This window comes from Wyeomyia smithii, chromosome 2 (assembly GCF_029784165.1).
Source record: "Wyeomyia smithii strain HCP4-BCI-WySm-NY-G18 chromosome 2, ASM2978416v1, whole genome shotgun sequence".
Classification (NCBI taxonomy): Eukaryota; Metazoa; Arthropoda; class Insecta; order Diptera; family Culicidae; genus Wyeomyia; species Wyeomyia smithii.
The window spans coordinates 276,423,643-276,444,594 of NC_073695.1; the positions used below are offsets into that span (position 1 = coordinate 276,423,643).

The window sequence follows — 20,952 nt, forward strand, 5'->3', positions numbered from 1 at the left end:
CGGAAACAGCAACTAGACCCGCACGATACTCTCAGGTCCCGAGGGAGACAACCCAATATGCCAGTCCGTAATATCTTGGCCCAGCAGCGGAACATGTGCTTACCTATGGCAATGTAAACCATCATACAGTAAACCAGTGCTTTTAATGCAAAATATTATAGCTTTAAGTTACATTTAGTTTCAGCTCGTAGTCGGCAGCGAGGATAAAAAATTTGCTTTTAGTTATTAAGATACTTTAGAAAGTAAGCTACCAGATATAATTGGCGCCGTTAAACATTAAATTGTATTTGTGCCGTGTCAAATAAATTATAGATGAACAAAAAAAAAGTCAATCATTTCACCACATATGAATTTTTGTTCATCCATACTATTTCTTGCAAACAATCACAAATGTTGAGACTGCAGCGCTTACAAAATAAAGTAAGGCTAATACAAATTTCGAAATCTTTTTATGTCCAAGGTTATCAAACTAAGCAAAGGAGGTGGCAAAAAATATTTTCATAATATATATCAAATATATTGATAAAAATTTGTGTGCAAGTTATGACGTTTGTACTTGCACCCAAATAAATGTTGAAAAATAACGCTTTATTATCATTATTATCTATTTCGCTTGCCTTTTGACGACATTCTCTCTGTCACTGGACTTGTTCATTGCTAAATTAAGCATTAATGCTGTCGGAAAACAAATAAAATGAATAAAACGGTATGAGCTTTTTTTTCTTCCCCTTCCAATATTCAAGATTTTTGAAGGGGGGGGGGGGTCGACATAAAATGAAAATAAAATTCGTAACGGCTTAATGCGAATAATATTAAGATGTAATAGATACACTTCCTCGAGTTTTATGCTGGACGCATTGCAATGGCTTTCTGTAGAGTAAAGAGTATATTTTTTTACAATGGTGTTTCTATATAAAATTTTGAATAATATGTTGCCTCGCTATTTGTGTGATCGGTAGTGATTTTCATAGGTACAACACTAGAAACGCGGATGATGCTAGAGCACCACATTTTATATTCGGAAGATTACAGAAATCTCTGTTGTTCAAAGGAAAAAAACTTTTTAAATTCGATGACAAGACAAGTAAAACGTTCAGCAACAATGGCGAAGTTTGAAAGGCTTTGAATTTCACACATAAAGTCTGTCTTATAGACAGATTATATCGATTTTTTTTAATTTCTAGGTACGCCATTGCATCATACAAATAAAAAAAAACAAAAGGAAACGATTGTTCTTTGAATATTTTTTTGTGTTCTGAATCGAATGACAGTTGGTAAATAAACGTCATTCAAGTGATTCCGAGCAGATTTTGAGCAATTTTAATTAAGGACAACGATATATTGTTTTCAAATCACCTTTTTTTCAGCAAACGCAGCTTTTTCAAATCTTGCAATATAAAAATGCAGCCATGCACTGCTGCTATTCGTATAACAGTCCTATGTAAAATTTGGGTGTTTTCTTTTTTTTCGGGAATGAGTCCATTTTGGCATGCTCTTCAAGAATAGCCATTAAAAAAGTAAGATTTGATCCCTTCAACCTCGATTTCAATGGCTATTCTTGAAAAGTATGCTAAAAAGGACCCATTCTCGCAAAAAAAAAACAAGAACACAAAATTTCACATAGGACTGTTATGCGAATAGCGGCAGTGCAGCTCTGTCTATATACCTAGACTTGAAAACTACTGAACCGATCGGCGTAAAATTTTGTGAATAGGGGGATTGGGGTTCGGAAAAGGTGACTAAGATAGTTCGAGACCCCTTCCTATTCTGGAGGGGAGGGATCCCATAAAAATCGAAAAACATATTTCTGTACACCTCGAGATGTCAGCAAGTAAATGTAACCAATTTTTGCATGTAAAGATTTTTGAAGGCATAAAAATTTTCCATAGTGCTTCAACACCCCTCCTTATTCAATCAGGGGGGTTCCATACAAATAAAATAGCGGTTCTCAACTTGGGGTACGCGAAAGAAAAATCAATAATGGCGGACAAAGCTATTTTGCTTTACAACAGACAACAAATAAAGTGTTCAATTTTGCTTTTAAAACATGACAAAGAAGCCTACAATTGACCCCAGAAAAGACCGTGTAAATTTCCGATCACGGATTCAGCTTAGCGGTGATGAAATCGAAGTAGTTGACAAGTGCTTGCACCTAGGCTAACTAGTGATTACCGAAAACGACATTAGCAGAGAATTTCGTCGAGGTCCTATGCCGGGAATTCGTGCCTTTTTTCTGACTCCGGAGGACACTCTGCTCGAATAAAATTCGCCCCGGCACGAAGTTGACTATCTACAAAACTTTGATTTGTAGCTCTCTAAGGCCACTAAACTTGGTCCATGTTCGTGGACAACTAAAGCGCACTTGTATTTTTGGTACGGAAGAAGTGCATATGGAAGATGGCAGAGGCCACGAATGCTATTATATTCCGAACTAAATTCATTTACGAGAACGTATTCTCGAATCGCGGCTATTTGACTAATTATGAAAAAAAAATTGTTGAGCGACTTGTCGCATACTACGACGGATGTATACGTCAATCGGTTGTAGAAACAGTGAAAAAAATCGCTGTTTCTACAACAAAATGACGTTGGTAACATAACTTCAGTTAATAAACCTTTTTCCACGAATCCTACGTTCGGCAATGTTTAGTGATTATATTATAGCGTTATGTACACAGATTAGATAGTTGAAATTCGTCCTAACACTTATTATACAAACGTTTTTGGGAAAAGCATCGTAGGTAGTGAAAGTTTCACTCGCTGTCGCATACGTCAGTCTGCGAGATTACGGCAGAGAATACATCTATCATGTGCATAGAGTTTGTCCTCGTCGTAAGTCCAGCTGGGGAAATAGCCATTTGACTGGTCAAAAAAAAAATGCAGGAATCTTGTCAACCGACTTTATCTTTGCAAGTAGATCTTATAAAACGTTAAACAGAAGACTCTATAAGTCAACTATAAGTCACTATAAGTCACTGTCGTTTGTTAATACTTGATACGCTTGAACGACGCCGAAAGACACAGCAGGCTTAATTCGTTGCTAAGATTTTAAATAGCGAAATAGACTCACCGAAATTGTTACCCACGATAAATTTTCGCGCTCCACATCGCATGCTGAGATCTTCAACGACGCTACTAAATACATTCCACCTTACGAACTACGGTTACTACGAGCCTGCAGCATACATGGTTAGAATTTTCACAAATGTTGAACATATTTTTAACTTTGGTGAATCCACATACATTTTCAAACTGAAAATTGGCAGACTATGTTCCTTTTGACTATCGATTCATTAAGACAACTGTCAGATGATGCAATAAACAAATAAACAAATTTACTGACCATTTCGCTAGCGTTTTATATAATAGTTGCGCCACAGATGATGATATTACCGCCGCTCTATTGTTTCAAAATTGCATATTATCTTTTCCCAAATTATGGAAAAATGCAAAAATTACTCCAATTTTAAAGCCAGATAAGAATCCAGCTGAGGTTTCATGTTATCGACAAATCAGTTTGCTTTCTTCAATAAGTAAACTGTTTGAGAGAATTATTCTTAACAGAATGTTGTCACACATCAATGAAAATTCAATTTTTGCAAATGAACAGTTTGGATTTCGCCATGGGTATTCCACAACTCATCAATTGCTCAGAGTTACTAATATGATACGAGTTAACAAATCTGAAGGTTACTCCACTGGAGCTGCTCTTTTAGACATAGAAAAAGCATTCGACAGTGTTTGGCATAAAGGTTTGATTGCGAAATTTCAAACTTTTAATTTTCCAATTTTCCTTATCAAAATTTTGAAAAATTATCTTCGAACTCTGCAGGTTGTCTATCAGAATTCAAAATCTGATAGATTTCCTGTCAGAGCAGGTGTGCCTCAAGGTTCAGTTCAGTTCAGTGGAAAATCTGTCCCAATGCTTTTAAAACTCAAATAATAATTTTTCCCCATAAGACTAGGGCTTTTTTCCTCAAGCCAAACAATAATCACGTTGTCAAGATGAATGGGGTTATTTTAAGTTGGTCTGACAAGTTTAAGTACTTGGGACTAATTTACGATAAAAAACTTATTTTCAAAGAGCACATTGAGAGTATACAAGCCAAGTGCATCAAATATACGAGATATATCGCTATATCCTCTAATTAACAGGAATTCTAAACTTTGTTCAAAGAACAAACTTTTGATTTACAAACAAATTTTTAGACCAGCAATGCTTTATGCTGTACCGATCTGATCAAGTTGCTGTTCAACAAGGAAGAAAACGCTCCAAAGGATTCAGAATAAAATTCTGAAAATGATTTTGAAGCGTCCTCCTTGGTTTGGTACACTCGAATTACATAGACTTACTGGTGTTGAACCATTCGAAGCTATGTCAAATAAAATTATTAACAATTTTCGACAAAAATCGTTGTAATCCTCAATTGCTACGATAAGCTCTCTTTATAGCCAATAAGTTAGCAATTAAGTTAGTTGTAAGTTTACTTCCCCTTTTCTGATAAGTAGGTTTAAATCCCTACGAACGATAAGTCCTAATTGCGAAAGCAAACAAATCCTAACAATTAAAATTGCAAATTTCTAACAGTGTTGAGAAGTTAAAAATCTCTTTCGTCATCTATTTTAACATTTCTCTGCAGTGTCAGCAATTTCCCCACAGCTGAAAATGAATTGGAGAGTCTATGCGGAGCTGTAGGTTGCTTTCGATCACGTCGATCACGGAATATTATGCGCTAAATGCGATAAATCAGGTCCTCAAACTGCCATTAAACTGGATACGTTGCAGTTTGGCTGGTTCTGTAGCAACTCCGGAGTACCCCAAGGTAGTGTTCTAGGACTATTTCTCTTATTTATCAACGGTATAATCAGACTATTGCCACCAGGCATGAGGGTATTATACACTGATGATACTGAAATCTATAAGCTCATTCGAACTCACGACGACTGCGCTAGACTCCAAGAGCTAATTGTCCTTTTTGCCGATTGGTGCCACTTCAATCGTATATCTATTTGTATCCATAAGTGTTCCGTAATCAGCTTTAACAGAAAAAAATATCCTCTGCTTTATGATTACTACGTTGTTGGAACGAAATTGACGGGATGTGACGTTGTTACTGATTTTGGAGTCGTACTTGCACGAAACTCACGTTTAGGCAACATTATACCTCGATTATCAATAAAGCCAACCGACAACTTGGCTCAGTAATGCGATTTGGCAAGGAATTTTATGACCCTGGTATCCATGATTCATGAGAATCTTCTATTATTCACTGGTACGTTCCCATATTACGAGTTTTGGGCCCAACGTATCGAACGCGTGCAAAAGCTTTGCATGCAAGTCCGAAGGGTTTGTCGGACCCTGCCATGGAGAACTCTGACATGTTGCCGCCTTATGATGATCTCTGTTCGCTGCTTGGTATAGCACCATCATAACGGCGAAGAAGGACATCATTGTAAGAACTGCATATAAAACTCTAACTGGCATCTACGATTCCTCAAATATCCTGTCATCATTTCAATTGCACTGCCCCCCTCGCCCTCAGCGACATCAGCGACTCCTACAGCTACCTCCGCAACGTACTAACTGTGGCCTTTATGAACCCATCCGTCATTTCGCAGAAGAGTACAATTTGAACGGACAACATATTAATGTTTAACACTTGACAAATTTTAATTGTTTCTTTGTATTAAGTTATTGTATACAAAAGTATTGTCATATGTTTGTAATCATCCTGTTATAAATATGCTGGGTTTTTATGCCGCTTTGAAAACCGCTACATGCTTTTCAAAGGCGGCTTTTCTCAGCCACCAATTCATTAAGACCCTGTGTCGAATGAATTTCAGAAAATAAATAATAATAACCAGCTTTAGTCTGAACGGGTTATTGCAGGGATGGAAATCCATTGTATCTAGTAGAAGGGTGCTGCGTGAAAAAGTGAAAATCAGTAAAAATGTTATTCCAGTTTGTTAAAAAGTGTGAGACACTCACAGCACAAAACCATAGTTTTCAACAAACAGTAACACCCAAACCACGAAATAGCTATTGTAAAAATAACGAGACAAATGTAAAAGGTACTTATGTGCAGGTCATCATTTGCAATATGTGAAGTGTATGTGAGCAATTTCTGTCTATTGCTCCCTTCAAAGACCGCCTGAATTTACTTTGAATGGAAAAAATCATTAAATGTTATAATAGGCATAATTTTAAACTATCCACCCAAAAAAGCTGAATTTTTCAAAAACAAATCCGCCTACATAATCGTATATTACCGTGCTGGATCGAAACCCGTACAGTATCGAAATCCGTACACCTTGATGTTTATCTTCAGTTTTAAGCATTATAAAAATGAAAATTCATACGATATTTACATGTACATGTCCGTTGAGCTGTTGACCTTCTGTTAAATTAAACTATGCGCCAGTAGGCCATGAAATAAAAATATTAAAAATGAAAAATCAATCGTGTATCGGTTTCAGTTGTCATTTCGTTGTAACGTTAGAGAATTTACTAAGGAAACGTTCTTCAGATAAAAACGTTTTTCAAGTGGGATATAAGTGTATTACTCTGTGAATCTTTTTGAAATTGATGGAAAAGGTAAGTCTTTGTCATTTTCGAGCTGTATATTGTCTGGTAAATAGTGTAAATTGTATTTATTCAACAAAAACTGTGCCGTACGGATTGTGATCCTTGTTAATTGCTTGTATCGAAATCCGTACAGCGTGTGTATCATGCCTATATTGTTGATCTTTCTTCTTGTTTTCAGCATATAATGGAAGATAACAAGTATAAATATACGGCAATCAATTTAGAAAGAACTGTGACTGAGGTGCGCAAGGTAAAGTCGTACCGGGAAGCTTCGAAAGGTTCCGGCGTTCCGATTACTACGACAAGGGGTACCGCAACGAAACGCTACGAAACTTTTGGAACCAATTAATCCTCAAAATATATATTTTCTTAGATTAGAAGATAAATTATAAATAAAAAATGTACATTTTTGTACTTCTATATCTATACGGATTCTAATTCATTGCTGTATGGACTTAGATCCAGTCTATATCGCGTGTGTGCGGATTTCGATTCAAAAGTGTACGGGTTTTGATTCGGACAAAAAACTGTGTACGGATTTCGATTCAAAACATGTTCTATTTAAACATATTTTTTTCGAGTTTCGGAGTGATTTTAATCATTAAAATATAAGTAGATCTATAAGTAAACATGTCAGTTTAAAGCAATATGTGATTTCTTGATTTTCTATTGACCGTCGAAGATTATCATGTGGTTAGGTGTACGGATTTCGATCCAGCACGGTAGTCACTTGTTGATTGTCTTCCTGTGACTCATATGCGACTATAGACAGGATAGATAATCTTGAATAATCTAATTATTAAACTGTTTTGACCAAATTCAACCACTCAAAAATTAATCCTACCCTCCCACTATCGACTACGAGTAGCCGAATCCGATGCAATGATTGACACTACCTTTAAGGGCAGATGGCGAACCGTTCGTCTGTGTTTGACAACAGCCCCCCTTTTGCGATTTTCATCCACCCAGTCGAAGCCCGGGTGTGTGACGCTTGAGCGTTTCCGTGCAGACTACGATGCGGTGCTTTGTATACGAATCCACGTGTAAATACATCCACTTTTCGAGTCAGGGGAAGCGTTCGCCTCCCCACGGCTTGTCGACCGGGGTTTGGATGAGGTTATCCCCGGAAGTTAAAACGGTGGGTGGGAAGGCGATCGTAATCAAAAACACGATAAATTGATTACTAACACAAATATTGCTTTTTGCTTCGTGCTTGTTTTCCTTTTATATTTACGGAACATTTTTCTTCTCACCAATATGAATAGCAAATAGCGCTTGTTTCCTTTCATGTTGTCGCCGACAAGGAGCGTATAATTGGAACAGTGTTTGCCGTTACGGCACGATTGACATTCCTCTGATGTGTGCTAGTATGTGAACATTTTCGCGAAAAGCGAGAAAAAAAATGTTTAAAGCAGTTCAAGCCTAATCCACGATGCCTTTCTTCTTTCAGCTCACTCAGCACCTAGCTACTCACAACGGAATTCGTAGACACAAGTGTCCTCACTGCTCGGGAGCGTTCTCGTGTGCGGCTAATCTCAAAATGCACCTTAAAAGCCATCTGGACATCCGTGATTACACGTGTCACATCTGCGGCAAAGGATTCTATCGTCCGGACGCCTTGAAGAAGCATCTACAGTGCTACCACGCCAACTTGAAGGCTTTCCATTGTCACATTTGCAACAAGATGTTCAAGGGCCATCTACCGCAGCATATGCGGACGCACAAGATGATTCGGCCGCACGGGTGTGCCGTGTGTGGTGCCGTCTTCTCTCAACGATCGCAACTCGTGGTGCATCAACGTATACACACCGGAGAGCGACCATACCGTTGTCAGGTTATAATTCAACTAGTTTTTATCTTTGTCCCAAATTTTCATGTTAGTGTACCGTTACAGGTTTGCTGGCAAGCCTTCGCTCACTCCAGTGTGCTTAAGTTGCACATCCGTAAACATACAGGGGAAAAACCATTCGAATGTCCTCTCTGTAAAGTAGGATTCTCTCAGTTACCTCATCTGAAAAAGCACATGCTCTCTATTCACAATCAGGACAAATCGTATTTATGTAAGAATTGCAACGTTTTCTTCAAAACTAAGCTAGAGTATCAGAATCATGTCGCTAGTTGCTCGCCGGAAATATCTCAGACGGCTTCCAGTGTGGAGGAAATGATTGACCGAGAGGTAATGGATGAAATTTATTCTGATGGTTTGTAACTCATTCGTATCGTGCTTTTTTTTAGGTGAAGAATGCAAACAGCGGGGTTGATCCTCCTATGCCACTGTCGCACATGCGCTTCCTGGTGACCATTTTGCTGAAGAAGATTTCAACAGAGGAACGGCTGAAAGATCTTGGCTTTGATCGGCGGTTGATCGATAACGTGCTAGTGGATTCGTTAAAATGCGCAGGCCGCAAAGCGTGCGACGATAAAACGCTGGATCCAGCTTTCCGTCTGAAGCAAAATGTTCAAGAGTTGCTCGAGTGGACCGTTCCAGCTAAGTACATGGAAGAGTTCAAGAAAGCGAACCGTAGTACGGAAGAATTGTTAGAGGATTTGACTAATTGAGCGCTCCCTGGTACGTACGGTACGGTTTTCTTAGCTTACTCAATCATTAATCGTTGTTACAAGTATATTTGCAAATTTACCTTTTTTTCGAATTGGAAAATTAGATTTTTCCAATACCAACACAAGCTAATTGGATTAATAAGTTTCCGGTGGTGGTTTTTCAATACGATTCCTCTCTAACCAAAGCTCCTTGGTTTATTTAACCAATTTTCAATGTTCCAAAGCCAGATGTTGCCATACAAAATGAAAATATATATCAAAACCAAATGCCAAAATTTTAGTTTATAACCTCAAACCACATTTTTGTCATCGTAATTTTTATATAGGTTTAAACAAGCACAAACAGTTTCTGTTTGGAAAATCGCGATGTTCTAGTGCTGAATTTTAATGAAAAGGAACCAAATCGATTAACCTTTGTACATGAGTCTGTAGCAGAACTAGTCAATTTTGTATGCCATTTCGATGAGTTATTGTAGAACCAGACGACTTGCCTTTCCAAAGTTAAGGATAATCAGTGTACCTAGTGTTGCACGGGACTTCTAACCATGAAGTTATTATTTCTAGTATATTACGATGTTTTGTTATAATTTTGTACATTTTTACAATGGAAGCTCAAAACCAAAAATCTAACGTTCATTTATTGTTACTATATCGAACTGGCACCGTACTGGCGAATTAGTGGATATGTGAGTAAAAAAAATGCATTTGGCTCATGTGACGATGCCAGTGAAAGTAGATTTCTAGCAGTAATATTAGTAGGAAAGCTAGCCTACAGTAGTGAATTTAACAACTAGATGTCGTAAGTGTAAACGCAAGTAAAGATGGCGATTGAAAACCGCTCTACTGCCTGTAATAAATTATTTAATACGATTAATACTACAACAGTGCGCCAGATTGAATGAATGCCGAAATACTATTATTCATAACCTCATTTAAGTGTTCCACACTATAATACAAGTTTATAGCAAATTTTAATTATTGATCAGAGAAGAGATGAGATGGAGAATTTTCAAAACAAAAATCACTAGCACGAGAAAATCTAGTACTCATTGAAGTTAAAGCTTAACTGTCAATCCAGTTATTCATTTGTTCCGGCCTTCACGTGATGAGTCGAAATCTCAACCAAATGCGATCCTCGAGATCGCTTTCTCCCTGCGATGTGGTGAAATCTAAAATTCCCCGACCAACTTCGAGTTTATCCCGGAGCAGATCCGTGTCGCGGGATCCGTTCGTAAAGGAAGTAATTCTTGATATCAATGGACGCCCAATAACCGCCGAAACCCCTGAACTGGATCAGTGCCTTGAAGAACGGTAGTAGACAGTATTGTTTTAGATGGAAATAAATGAATATATTTTAATTATTCAGGACAATCGTTCAACATCACGAGGGAGATGCATTGCAGAAAGCAGCTCAGCACGAGGAAAGGTCAACCCCCGACCGACTGAATTTAGAGTCCAATCAGACGAAAGTTGTCAGCGTTCATCAGGAGGAACCCGAGCTTCCTAAGTACACAGGTGATGTTAGCGCGGATGGCACCAGGAAGAGTTGGTTCCTTACGGGAAGTATTGCCGTGTTGTTGCTGGTGACGGTTTCAACCTTGGGTTTGATTATAGTTTTGAATTATGCACAATTGTCGCGTATTCTGCTACAGCAACTTCTAGGTGGCAGAAAGTCCAAAATGCCGCTTTTCAATAGATTTGCGGTATGGTCATTCGAGAAGGTGACAAATTTAATCAGTTTTTTAACAGGAGACATATGAAAATGTTTTACAGCGTGAAGTGGTGATGCGCGAAAAAAAATCCTGTTGGTGTCATCGTTTATTTTGGATTAATTTGATTTTAAAGTACAATAAACAGGTTTCTAGCTTCAATAAACCCGTTAGCTGCAAATAGAAACAGAACACTTACTAGTTATCTGGAACAGTTATTCTGATATTTCCAGCATTTGTGACAAGTTTTTTATCATTTTTGGAAGCTACAAGATAAGTTTAGCCTGATTTCAAGGCATGTGAGACTCCTTACCATGAAGTTTGTGGTAGAACTTTAAAATAATTGGGTCTACGATTTCAAATTTTGCACTGTTTTTTTTTTGTACTGAATACATCAAATAGTACAAAATTAACATCAATTAGTTATTACGATTAGAGCATCTCTTGCTATTATCTCAATACTCCGATTAAAAATGTCAACCGATTATCAAGCATCTTCTCACGTCAACATTCTCGTTAAGCGAATGTTTTTTTGTTTGGTATTTTTGAGCGAACTGAACCGATATTTCAATATTGATTTTCCTTTCCTCGATTGAAATTCCAAATGATAACCGAAAAAAAAATAACAGCGGTAACATCGTCGGTATCTACTCGCTCTGCTAATTCTCTTTCTTCAGCGCATCGAATTTGTGAACCTTTTTCCATGCAATCCTTCCTAACGGTATTCAAAGTGGGGGGGGGGGGGGTAAACTTCCTGCACATGTGAGGCCAAACGGAACCGATTTTCTCCAGATGGAACGAAACGGATGGAGGCAAAAGTGAACGGAAGTATGAGCCGGGCAGTGTACACAAGGCACAGCCAAAGCCGAGTGATAGAATGTAAAAATAATTGGAATAGGGTTGTTGAATTTGAAAAATGTAATGTGCATGCAAAGCAAGGAACCGAAACTGCTGCCTGCTAGAATTGCTCGAATGTGCGCCCCCACCCCACTCCAGCTAACTTTTTTTCTGCCATCGGTGGCAAAGCACAATCCGAACCGCGTGCCCCTTGGACCCGCTGTACGGCCAACACATTGTCGGAGAGGGTAAACCACGCTGGACGACATGAAATGAATCCTTCATGGCGGGTAAAAATTAAATTTAAAATGTGTTAAAAGTGCAACCTGTGAAAAATTACACAGCCTGCTTGCCTGTTTTATGAGGTTTCTTCGGTTTATTAAACAACGAATCACCCACCTACTGTAAAATTGGACGTTGTTTTTCGTTGCTCCCGCCGCTCAAAAAGGCAGCTTGCTATGTTGTTAGCAATATTATTATTCTTATTTATTATTGTTGTTGTCGTTGACAAGTGAAACGGATCGGATCGGATCCTCTCGAAAGAAAAACGATGGGAAAAGAAAAGCGTGTGCAGCTACGTGTAGGAGTAAAATCCGCAAAAAGGTTGTCGCGTGGGCGGCCGGCTTCGGAGGGGTGCGACAGTGGTTCCGTACTCAGCGTGCGGCAAATAGGAGTGAGTATACCAGCGTTAGAGTACTGCCTGGAGGAGTGTGGGTGTACGTAGGCAGGTGTGGGTATCCATAGCGAAGTGAGATGGCAGAGCAATTGCATATAGCCGATATTTTACATAGAAATTATTTCATTCCGGTTATTCACCATAAATTACTGATATGCAGCAGAAGAAGAATCATCAATTAAGAGAAATATAGCACACGTACCGCATGTTGTTCAGGCTTTGGCTATCGTGCGGTATTCATAGTAAACGGATGCAAATGAATGAATTGCAAGAAGTCATTAGTACAAGATACAGGAATGGAAAATGTCGGCAGTTTTAGCGTTCGTTACATAATGTTCTTTGCACAATTCAATAAGTAAATAAATTCCGAAACATAGAGATAACAATTTGAATCAAATCCGCTTTGTAATCCATATAAACTGAAAGCATTAACGTTAGAAGTACAGCTCTCTGCTGTTTGAAAAAACAAACGCCATGAAATATTGTATCAAATATGTCATTTAAGCGATTATCAGCAGTGCACCGCATGTTGTGTGGATCCGGTATTTTAATGGGGATCTATTACAAAATTTACACCATACAAAGTAACAAAAGAACACACAGATTTTGCTTGCCTCGTTGCTGGGAATAGAAGAGAGAGAAGGAAGAAAAAAAAAAGACGAATCAGCATCCCCAGCAGCGTCGTAACGCCTAGCCGACAAGGAGGAGATTGGATTTATTCGCATTTCCAGTCGAGTGGTGAGTCAGGAAAAGTGGAATAAAACGGAAAATTAAGTATGTGTCATTATTTCGATGCGATGGCGTGGCAGTGGCGCGAATGGAGAGAATAAGGGATCGGCAATGTGCTGACAATTGGGCGGGTATCCTGTGCATACAGCGAAAGAAAAACGGAAGGGATACGAGTGAGCTCGCTGGCAGCGAAGTAAGAGATCCGTCAGCGGAAAGTAACCACAAGATGGAGTACTGTTCTATATGCATGGGAGAATGCAGTGGTTGGAAGCCCAATTTTTTGGGCATTTTTTCTACGGTGGCATTTCAGTGTGCTCCACTCTAAGAATTTGAAAAGCGTTGCTAAGATCCAGCATTTCATGGTATCCTTGGAAAACGGACAGGTTATGTTGAAGAATTATTTGAGACTTTCTGCGATTGGAATTAAGGGAGAGAAAGTTCATTTTTGGGAAAAATGATATCCACTTTGCACAATGTTTTTCAAAGTTAAAGAAAGGTCCAATAACCCCATCAGGTGAATTTAAACAGCTTCTTCACTTTCTGTCTGTCTCTCGCTCCCTGTCTCTCTCTCTCTATCGTGGCATCGCAATCGTTGACAGAGGAGCTCGAAGTGGAAAAAGGCCGGAAACAAAAATAAAATTAAAAAAAAAGCCGAGGTAGAAATTGTTGAATTTTGTACACTTGATTTGAGTTGTGAAAAAAGAGAGCAATTCAATTATAAATCAACGATACGCGCTGGGAGATTTCCTCACTGTATTCACGCGGCAACGAAGGTTGCTCTGGGTGGCGGGGGTTGTCGTCCTTGAGGACGCGTGCAATTTCGAGTGGTCGTCAACGTCTGGTTTTTTTTCGGTGTGTATCCCGGTGCTCGGTGTATGCTGGCTGGCACTGGGAGAAGGTATGGCACTGGTATGCACTCGAGTTGCCACTCATCAGTGATTATGTTGTGTACTCGGGCTGATGATGAGGTACAGAGTGAATTACCAGTGTAGCGCGTTGATTGGTATGGCAACTAGTGTACATATGCACTAGGCGGAAGCTTGTGTAGTAGCGAAAAATTACCACTCATATTTTTTCGCGGAGAATATGCTTCAGCACAATGTGCATAAGCGAAATCACATACACTCGTGGTAGTAATCTTCTCGAAAGGAATAATAAAATTAATATATTATGCGTCCAATTGCGAGAGAAAACTTGAGGCACGCTTGCATTTTTAATCATTGTTCAATGTGTTTGTGCAATGTTTCGAGATGCTCGTTTCGAAAGGTTGCCCGATATGCCGCAAAAAATTGTTCCACCGAAATAATCAAGAAAATTGATTCTACTTTTTTGCTTTTTGGTTTTTTTTTTTAATTATAGAAGTGATTTCTTATCTGTACCGTGCATTTAAACAGTCTTAAGTTGTAAATGTGCTATCTGGTTATTTCAGCAGTGAAAAGTTTTTATTCTGTTCTAATATACTGTGTTTATGAGTACTATACGTGCAAAGCTTCTAACGTATCTTCGATCGGATACACGTTAGACAAGGTCTTTTGCTAAGAACAAACATGTCAGTTCGAGTTGGGTGAAACATCTGCGTGCGTTATCTACGACGATGAGATTTACTAGTAGAATTAGTACACATTGACTCCGTATGCATGAACATGACACAGTCAGCGAAATTCATGCCACTGACTATCGTGATAAGAGTTTTTTACTGGCGCTTACTCGCCTTATTCTACTTTCAGTCAAGCAAATTAAAGTAAAGAATCGCTGTTGTATACTTATTCACGGCCGTATTAAAGATGTAGTCTTCATCCTAGGTTATGCACTAGAAAGATGTACAGAAAGGTTCTTACAAAGTACGAAAAATGCTCGTCGGATTCGTCGCTTCTTCGTCCGATTACAGGAAAACTCATTTACGTCTCTGAAAAAGTCATCTCTGCTAGAAGCACCAAATTCAGAGTGGTTGAAAAGCTATAATTTTTCACTTTTTTGCAAGATTGACCTCTAGGGTAAAACCTGTTTTACCATTGTTATTGGCAGCTATCCGGACAAAAATTCTGTGAAAAAGTGACTCAGGATGCGGCAGGGATAAACGAAATGGCCGCCTACTTTTCCTGTAAAGTACAATCAATTTTTCGACTTATCGAGAACTAATAGTCAAAAACAAAACTCGTTATGGAAACTACACATTGACAGTATGAGCACATCCTCAACTTGTTTTCGTGTAGTTTTCAAAGCTGCGCTTTATTCAAGCTACATGTTAAATATGAAGAGAAAGAAAACATCATCGCATTCGATTTCCCTTCTATTAACAACAAGTAACTATCGCAGAAAGCATAGAGATTTCACACTCGAAATTTTTCACTATAAACAAAATGAATTATCACTGCAGTGCAACACTGATTGACATCCAAAATATTAAAATTCATCATAATACAGTGTTTTTTTCAGTGCATGTGTGAAGTGTATTGGTACCAGGAGTTATAAGCTTCATTTGTCTTGCCATCAAAGCTTGATTACTCTAACATCTGCCACCGGTAACTCACTGAGTCACAGATTTATTTAAATTTCTGCCCTATGAGTCCCCCTGTGTGTAACCTAAAATTTTCCCTCAACGCCAAAAGGGGGCGAAAACATTCTTTACTCTAACCAAAATTAAGAAGTTACGTGATGTCACACGGCACCGCGGCGTATGAGTTGAGCTTTTACCTTATCAGTCAAGATGCCACGAAATAAACGAAATAATGACCTTAAGCAACCGATCAGCAGCTGTGTAAAGAAGAGGCAAAGTAGAATTGATTACACTAAACTCGCTTTTTTTTTGGGTGTTTTTCGTTTTAACGGAATTTTCGAAATTTACACGGTTCTTGCGCGGATAATAAATGCAATTATGATGAAATCTTCCTATATCTTTTATTCGAAAAAGTACTTAACCAAGCCAAAATATCTGGCAGACCACCTGTATTTTTTAAATCAATGAAAAAATTGAGAAGTTGTTCCCATTGATTCGAAAATTTTGGTGCTCCGTCAAATGTTTTAGTTTAAAAAAGCGTTTCGACCTGCGAAGATCTAGAAAGTTGATTGAAGAATGTTTTTGAGGTTGTTTTGCCTTTCTCCTAGAAAGGTATAGCAATCACTGAAAAAACCAAAGGTATAAAAGTGCTCCAAAGGGTCGAATCTCGTATATCAATCGACTTAGTTCGACGAGCTGAGCATTTTCTGTATGTGTGTGTATGTATGTGTGTGTATGTATGTGTGTGTATGTATGTGTGTGTGTGTATGTATGTAACGGTCTTCTAATCTCACTCAATTTTCTTAGAGATGTCCGGACCGATTTTTTTGAAACTAATTGCAAATGAAAGGTCTAGTTGCCTCATAAAACCCTATTGAATTTTATTGCAATCGGATTTTTAGTTTCGAGGTTATGTATTAAAATGTGAAAATCACAAAACTTCAATATCTTAGAAACTACACAACCGATTTGAATAAAATTTATATCAAAAGAACGGGCTTGATTTTTGAACCATTTGTAAAATAATTTTATAAAGATCGGACATGTGGTTCAAAAGTTATGTAAAGAAACGTGTTTCAAAGACTGTTTAAACTCACTCACTTTTCTCAGAGATGGCTGGACCGATTTTCACAAAATTAGTGTCATATGGAAGGTCTTGTTGCCCCATGAGACCCTATTGAATTTTATTGTTATTGGACTTTAACTTTGTCCGTTATGTATAATAATGGGAAATCAGGCAAGAAACAGGTTTCTAAGACTGCTTGAACTCACCCACTTTTCTCAAAGATGGATGGAACGATTTTCACAAAACAAGTTGAAATAGAAAGGTCTAGTTGGCTGATAAGACCCTATTGAATTTTATTATAATCGGACTGTAACTTTGTCTGTTATGTATCAAAATGTAAAAGTTATGAAACTCCATTATCTCAGAAACTGCACAACCGATTTGAACAAAATAGGTATCAAATGAACGAACTGTCTTCAAAACCCCTAAATAATGAATTTCATGGTGATTGAACATGTAGTTCGAAGGTTATGAAAAGAAACGTGTTCAGAAAACTTTTTCTAAATTCACTAGTTATGCCAAAGATGGCATTACTGATTTCAACAATCTTAGTTTTTAATTGAAGGTTCAGTTGCTGTATTGGTACCCATTACATTTGATTATAATACTGGTTGACAAAATCGAAAAAAATGCTGCTAAAGCTCATAATAGTTGCCCTAGAAAGAAAAAGATTTACAGGAAAAGCTATAACTTTTATTTTTTTAGTTTGACCTTCGGGGCCCTTGTGTTGACCAATGTGATCGGACTTTTATTTTAACCATCATGTGTTAAATTGTAAAAATATTGAAAGTCTATTCTCTCAAAGATTTCACGACTTATTTAAAGAAAACATGTGTCAAACGAACAGGCTGTTCTTCAAAATTACAAAGAAACAAAACCCAAAGGCTGTTTAAAACTAGCTGCTTTGACCAAAGTTCAAAATTATGAGTCATTATGATAGAAAAACTATTTATTTAGTACAAATATTACGTCAAATTTCAAATACTATGCTCCAATTATTCCTTCAAATACAACATCAATATTCTAAAATCCAAAGAGTGGATATACCTTTATTGGATTATATTTGGCAATTGAAGGATGTTTTCCAGAAACCGGAAGTCGCAAATTAGGATTTCAAAATGAAGTATGGAGTTGATTCCTGGCCTCTGAGCATCACCCCGGGTACTGAAAAACTCACATTGCGTAATGTTTGTCCCTTTTAGACTGGTTTCCAGAAACCGTAAGCTACTGTCTAGTAATTTGAAATGGCGTCTGAAGATGATTTCTGGCCTCCGGGTATCATACCGCTACCCCAAATCGTATTGGTCATCTGGATTAAAAATTGGGTTTGAGGTCGGATTCTGGCCACTGGGTATAATCCAGGTTTCAAGAACCCATATTGATTGGTATTTGCCCATTCATTGGATGCCCCTCAGAAACGATTAGTAATATCAACTGCATTAAAGAATTCAAATTAATGTATAAAGAACAACATTTAATTATAAACTATTTGAAATGTACTAACTAAAGTTGACATAAACAATCTAAATATTTATACGCAGTATATGAGTACAAATCGATTATACCTCGATCAAAAACAAAATCGCATCATATATTTGAAAGAATTTAATGTTATTTGCATGTATATGTGTTAATGTATGTTCATATGTGTGTGAATGTTATATTTTAAATGTTCGGTATAGTTGTGTGAACAAAAAACAAGAGAATAAAAAAACCAGCAGAAATTATCAAAGTGTATTCTTCAGGTGTTGGTGTAAATCTATTTTAACAAATAATAAGTTCGAATGAGAAAGGCTGGAAAGAATGGTCACCGAGCCAAACTTGTTGAAAGTCGATAGTGAGCAGTTGTTTCGTGCAAGTTTGGGCCGAAAAAAAAAACTTTCAGCTGATTTCAGCTGAAACGGATATGAGTCGAATTTCATTGAGGCACCGCGTCTTTGGGCTGAGCTCCCTTAGTTAAATAGGTGACAACGGTGATACCCAGTGCAGGTGTCTCCGTCCTGTAAAACCTGGCAGACCTTCCAGTACGTTCCGGATCCATGACCCGGTGGACACCAGGCAGGAGTAGGATCAGATGATTGTTCCTGGTTAATAATGGTCAGGGGCGTCATAGTTGCTGATGGGGAGCTATGGCGGCCTACCCTAGCCATGACCTCACTACTTCGGTATAGACCACCATGGGACCACATAGGCGACTACTCCATGAACAAGGATAGCGGCTGGAAGTAGGACCCATTTAACAAAAAATGAGCAAAAAAAAAAAAAAACAAACCTGACTGCCTCTGCGTGTGAGGCATTCAAACCGGCTACTAAGCAACGGGCGTAAGGGTGACACAGCTGCTATCGCCATCGTATGGGACCCCTATCGTATCCCTCTCGAAAATAGTAACTGGGTCGCGGATAGGTCCAGCATGACGATCATATGGACGATGAGCAGGTTACCGGTTCAGGACATTACACGGAGGGTGTAAACGCTCTGGTTAGTAACCAGTTCAGTTTCCGGAAGGGCAGGTCCACTCTAGATGCTATTCTCTCCAACCCCAAGACGGCTGAGGTAGCACTGAGCGCAAGAGAAGGGGCATTCGCTCTTGGGTTAACCTCACGCTTGACGGTGGCGCTGTTTAAGATTCTGGAAAACTTTCCAGAATCAAATATTGATTTATTAGGCATTCCGTCATAATGACATGGCCTGATTAACAAAGTTGCTCTAATTCACTCAGTTATTTGCTACCGCTCTCCAATCCCTGGAACACCATGTACTCCTCGTCAGATCTCGCTCCACCTGATCTACCCACTGCACCCCTGGTCGTCTTCTTCCTAGCGTATTCGAGGTAAACTTCGCAGAGTAGTTGTCCGGCATTCTTGCGACATGCCTTGCCCAGTGTATACGTCCATCTTTAGCCACCTTTTAAATACTGGGTTCGCCGTAGAGTTGGACGAGCTCAAGGTTCATCCTCCGTCTCCATATTCCGTTCTCCTGCACGTCGCCAGAGAACCCGTCGTTCAAAAACTCCCAGCACTCATAGGTCCTCCTCGAGCACTGTCCACGTTTCATGCCCGTAGGGAACAACTGGTCTTATGAGCGTTTTGTACAGGTTACACTTCGTACGGGAGCTTAGTCCGTTCGTTCGCAATTGCTTGGGAGCTCATAGTAGGCACGACTTCCGCTGATAATACGCCTCCGTATCTTACGGCTGGTATCATTGTCCTCAGTTTGAAACCGACTGATTTACCAACACTTCACGGCTGGCAAATTCTGCGGCAGAGCAGAACCCTATTGCTCCAATCCTATCCTCAATAGTTTTGCGCTTAATTCAAATCTTCATTTTTGAAGCAGTTTGCGCCATGCTGGTTTAGCCTCATCGACCAAACAGCGATCTATATTGTTTCAGCGGCAATTGTCCCTAACCAATGTGATTCTGTATTGGAGAGAAACGTGAATGCTCGAAACATACAATTAAATAATTATATAAAAAACTAAGCATTGTAGCCAACGGTTACAAGTTACCAGTGCGTAATTATAGATAAACTCGTCGACTACCTCGAACTCATTGCCGTCGATCGCAATGCTTCTGTCTATGCGTTGTCGGTCGGCTTCAGTTCCGCCGACTAGCATATACTTGGTTTAAGACGTATTTATCTGCAACCCAATCCTCGCTGCTTTCCGTTTTAGTCTGGTGTAATATTCTGCCATAGCCGCAGTTGTTCTGCCGACAATGTTCATGTCTTCAGCAAAGCAAACGACTTGACTGGATTTGTTGAATATCGTACCCCGCGTGTTGATGTCCGCTCAATTCATCAATTTATTTGTCGAAGCCCCCTGCGGGATTCAAAAGGACCCGACAATCCACCCTAAACCTTCCATAGCTCATTTCGGTCGATAGTGTCATATGCGGCTTTGATGTCGATGAATACTTGGGGTTCTGTATTCACGGCACTTCTGGAGGATCTGCCGTATTGTAAAGTTTTGGTCCGTCGTAGCTCGTCCTTTCACGAAACTGACCAGATTGCTTCTTACAAATCTAGCGGTTAGAATCGGCGGTAAATGATTAAAGAAAGCACTCGGTAGGCGTCATTTAGGACGGTGAACGATGGTTTCCACAGTCTAATTTGTCGCCTTTCTTATAGATAAGGCAGAAAACCTTATTCTTTCACACCTCCGGGAGCTGTTCTGTATCCCAAACTCTTGCAATCAGCATTTCCGGGACCACCTCTATAAACTCCGCTTTGGGGCCATCCTTTCCAGCCGATTTCCAAATTTTCAGCTGCTTGATGGTATCCTTAACTTCACTT

At 38.9% G+C, this 20,952-nt stretch overlaps 3 protein-coding genes across 7 annotated transcripts in view; all 3 read left to right on the plus strand.

Moving 5' to 3' along the window:
• The window catches only part of LOC129723026 (zinc finger protein 892-like), a 46,609-nt gene extending 36,580 nt beyond the window's left edge, over positions 1-10,029 (plus strand). For all 5 annotated transcript variants that reach the window (XM_055676959.1, XM_055676956.1, XM_055676961.1 and 2 more), the window contains exons 3-5: positions 8,037-8,420; positions 8,481-8,762; positions 8,822-10,029. In XM_055676959.1, coding sequence (XP_055532934.1) covers positions 8,037-8,420; positions 8,481-8,762; positions 8,822-9,145 — 990 coding nt within the window. In that variant the 3' untranslated portion in view covers positions 9,146-10,029. The remainder of the gene's footprint in view (positions 1-8,036; positions 8,421-8,480; positions 8,763-8,821) is intronic.
• Positions 10,030-10,228: 199 nt separating this feature from the next.
• On the plus strand, positions 10,229-10,947 carry LOC129723031 (uncharacterized). Its single transcript, XM_055676970.1, has 2 exons — positions 10,229-10,456; positions 10,512-10,947. The coding sequence occupies exons 1-2, from the start codon at positions 10,251-10,253 to the stop codon at positions 10,903-10,905; spliced, it is 600 nt and encodes a 199-aa protein (XP_055532945.1). The 5' UTR covers positions 10,229-10,250; the 3' UTR covers positions 10,906-10,947.
• Positions 10,948-12,212: 1,265 nt separating this feature from the next.
• Positions 12,213-20,952, plus strand: part of LOC129720637 (uncharacterized) — a 44,818-nt gene continuing 36,078 nt past the window's right edge. The window contains exon 1 of the mRNA XM_055672124.1: positions 12,213-12,364. Coding sequence (XP_055528099.1) covers positions 12,242-12,364 — 123 coding nt within the window. The 5' untranslated portion in view covers positions 12,213-12,241. The remainder of the gene's footprint in view (positions 12,365-20,952) is intronic.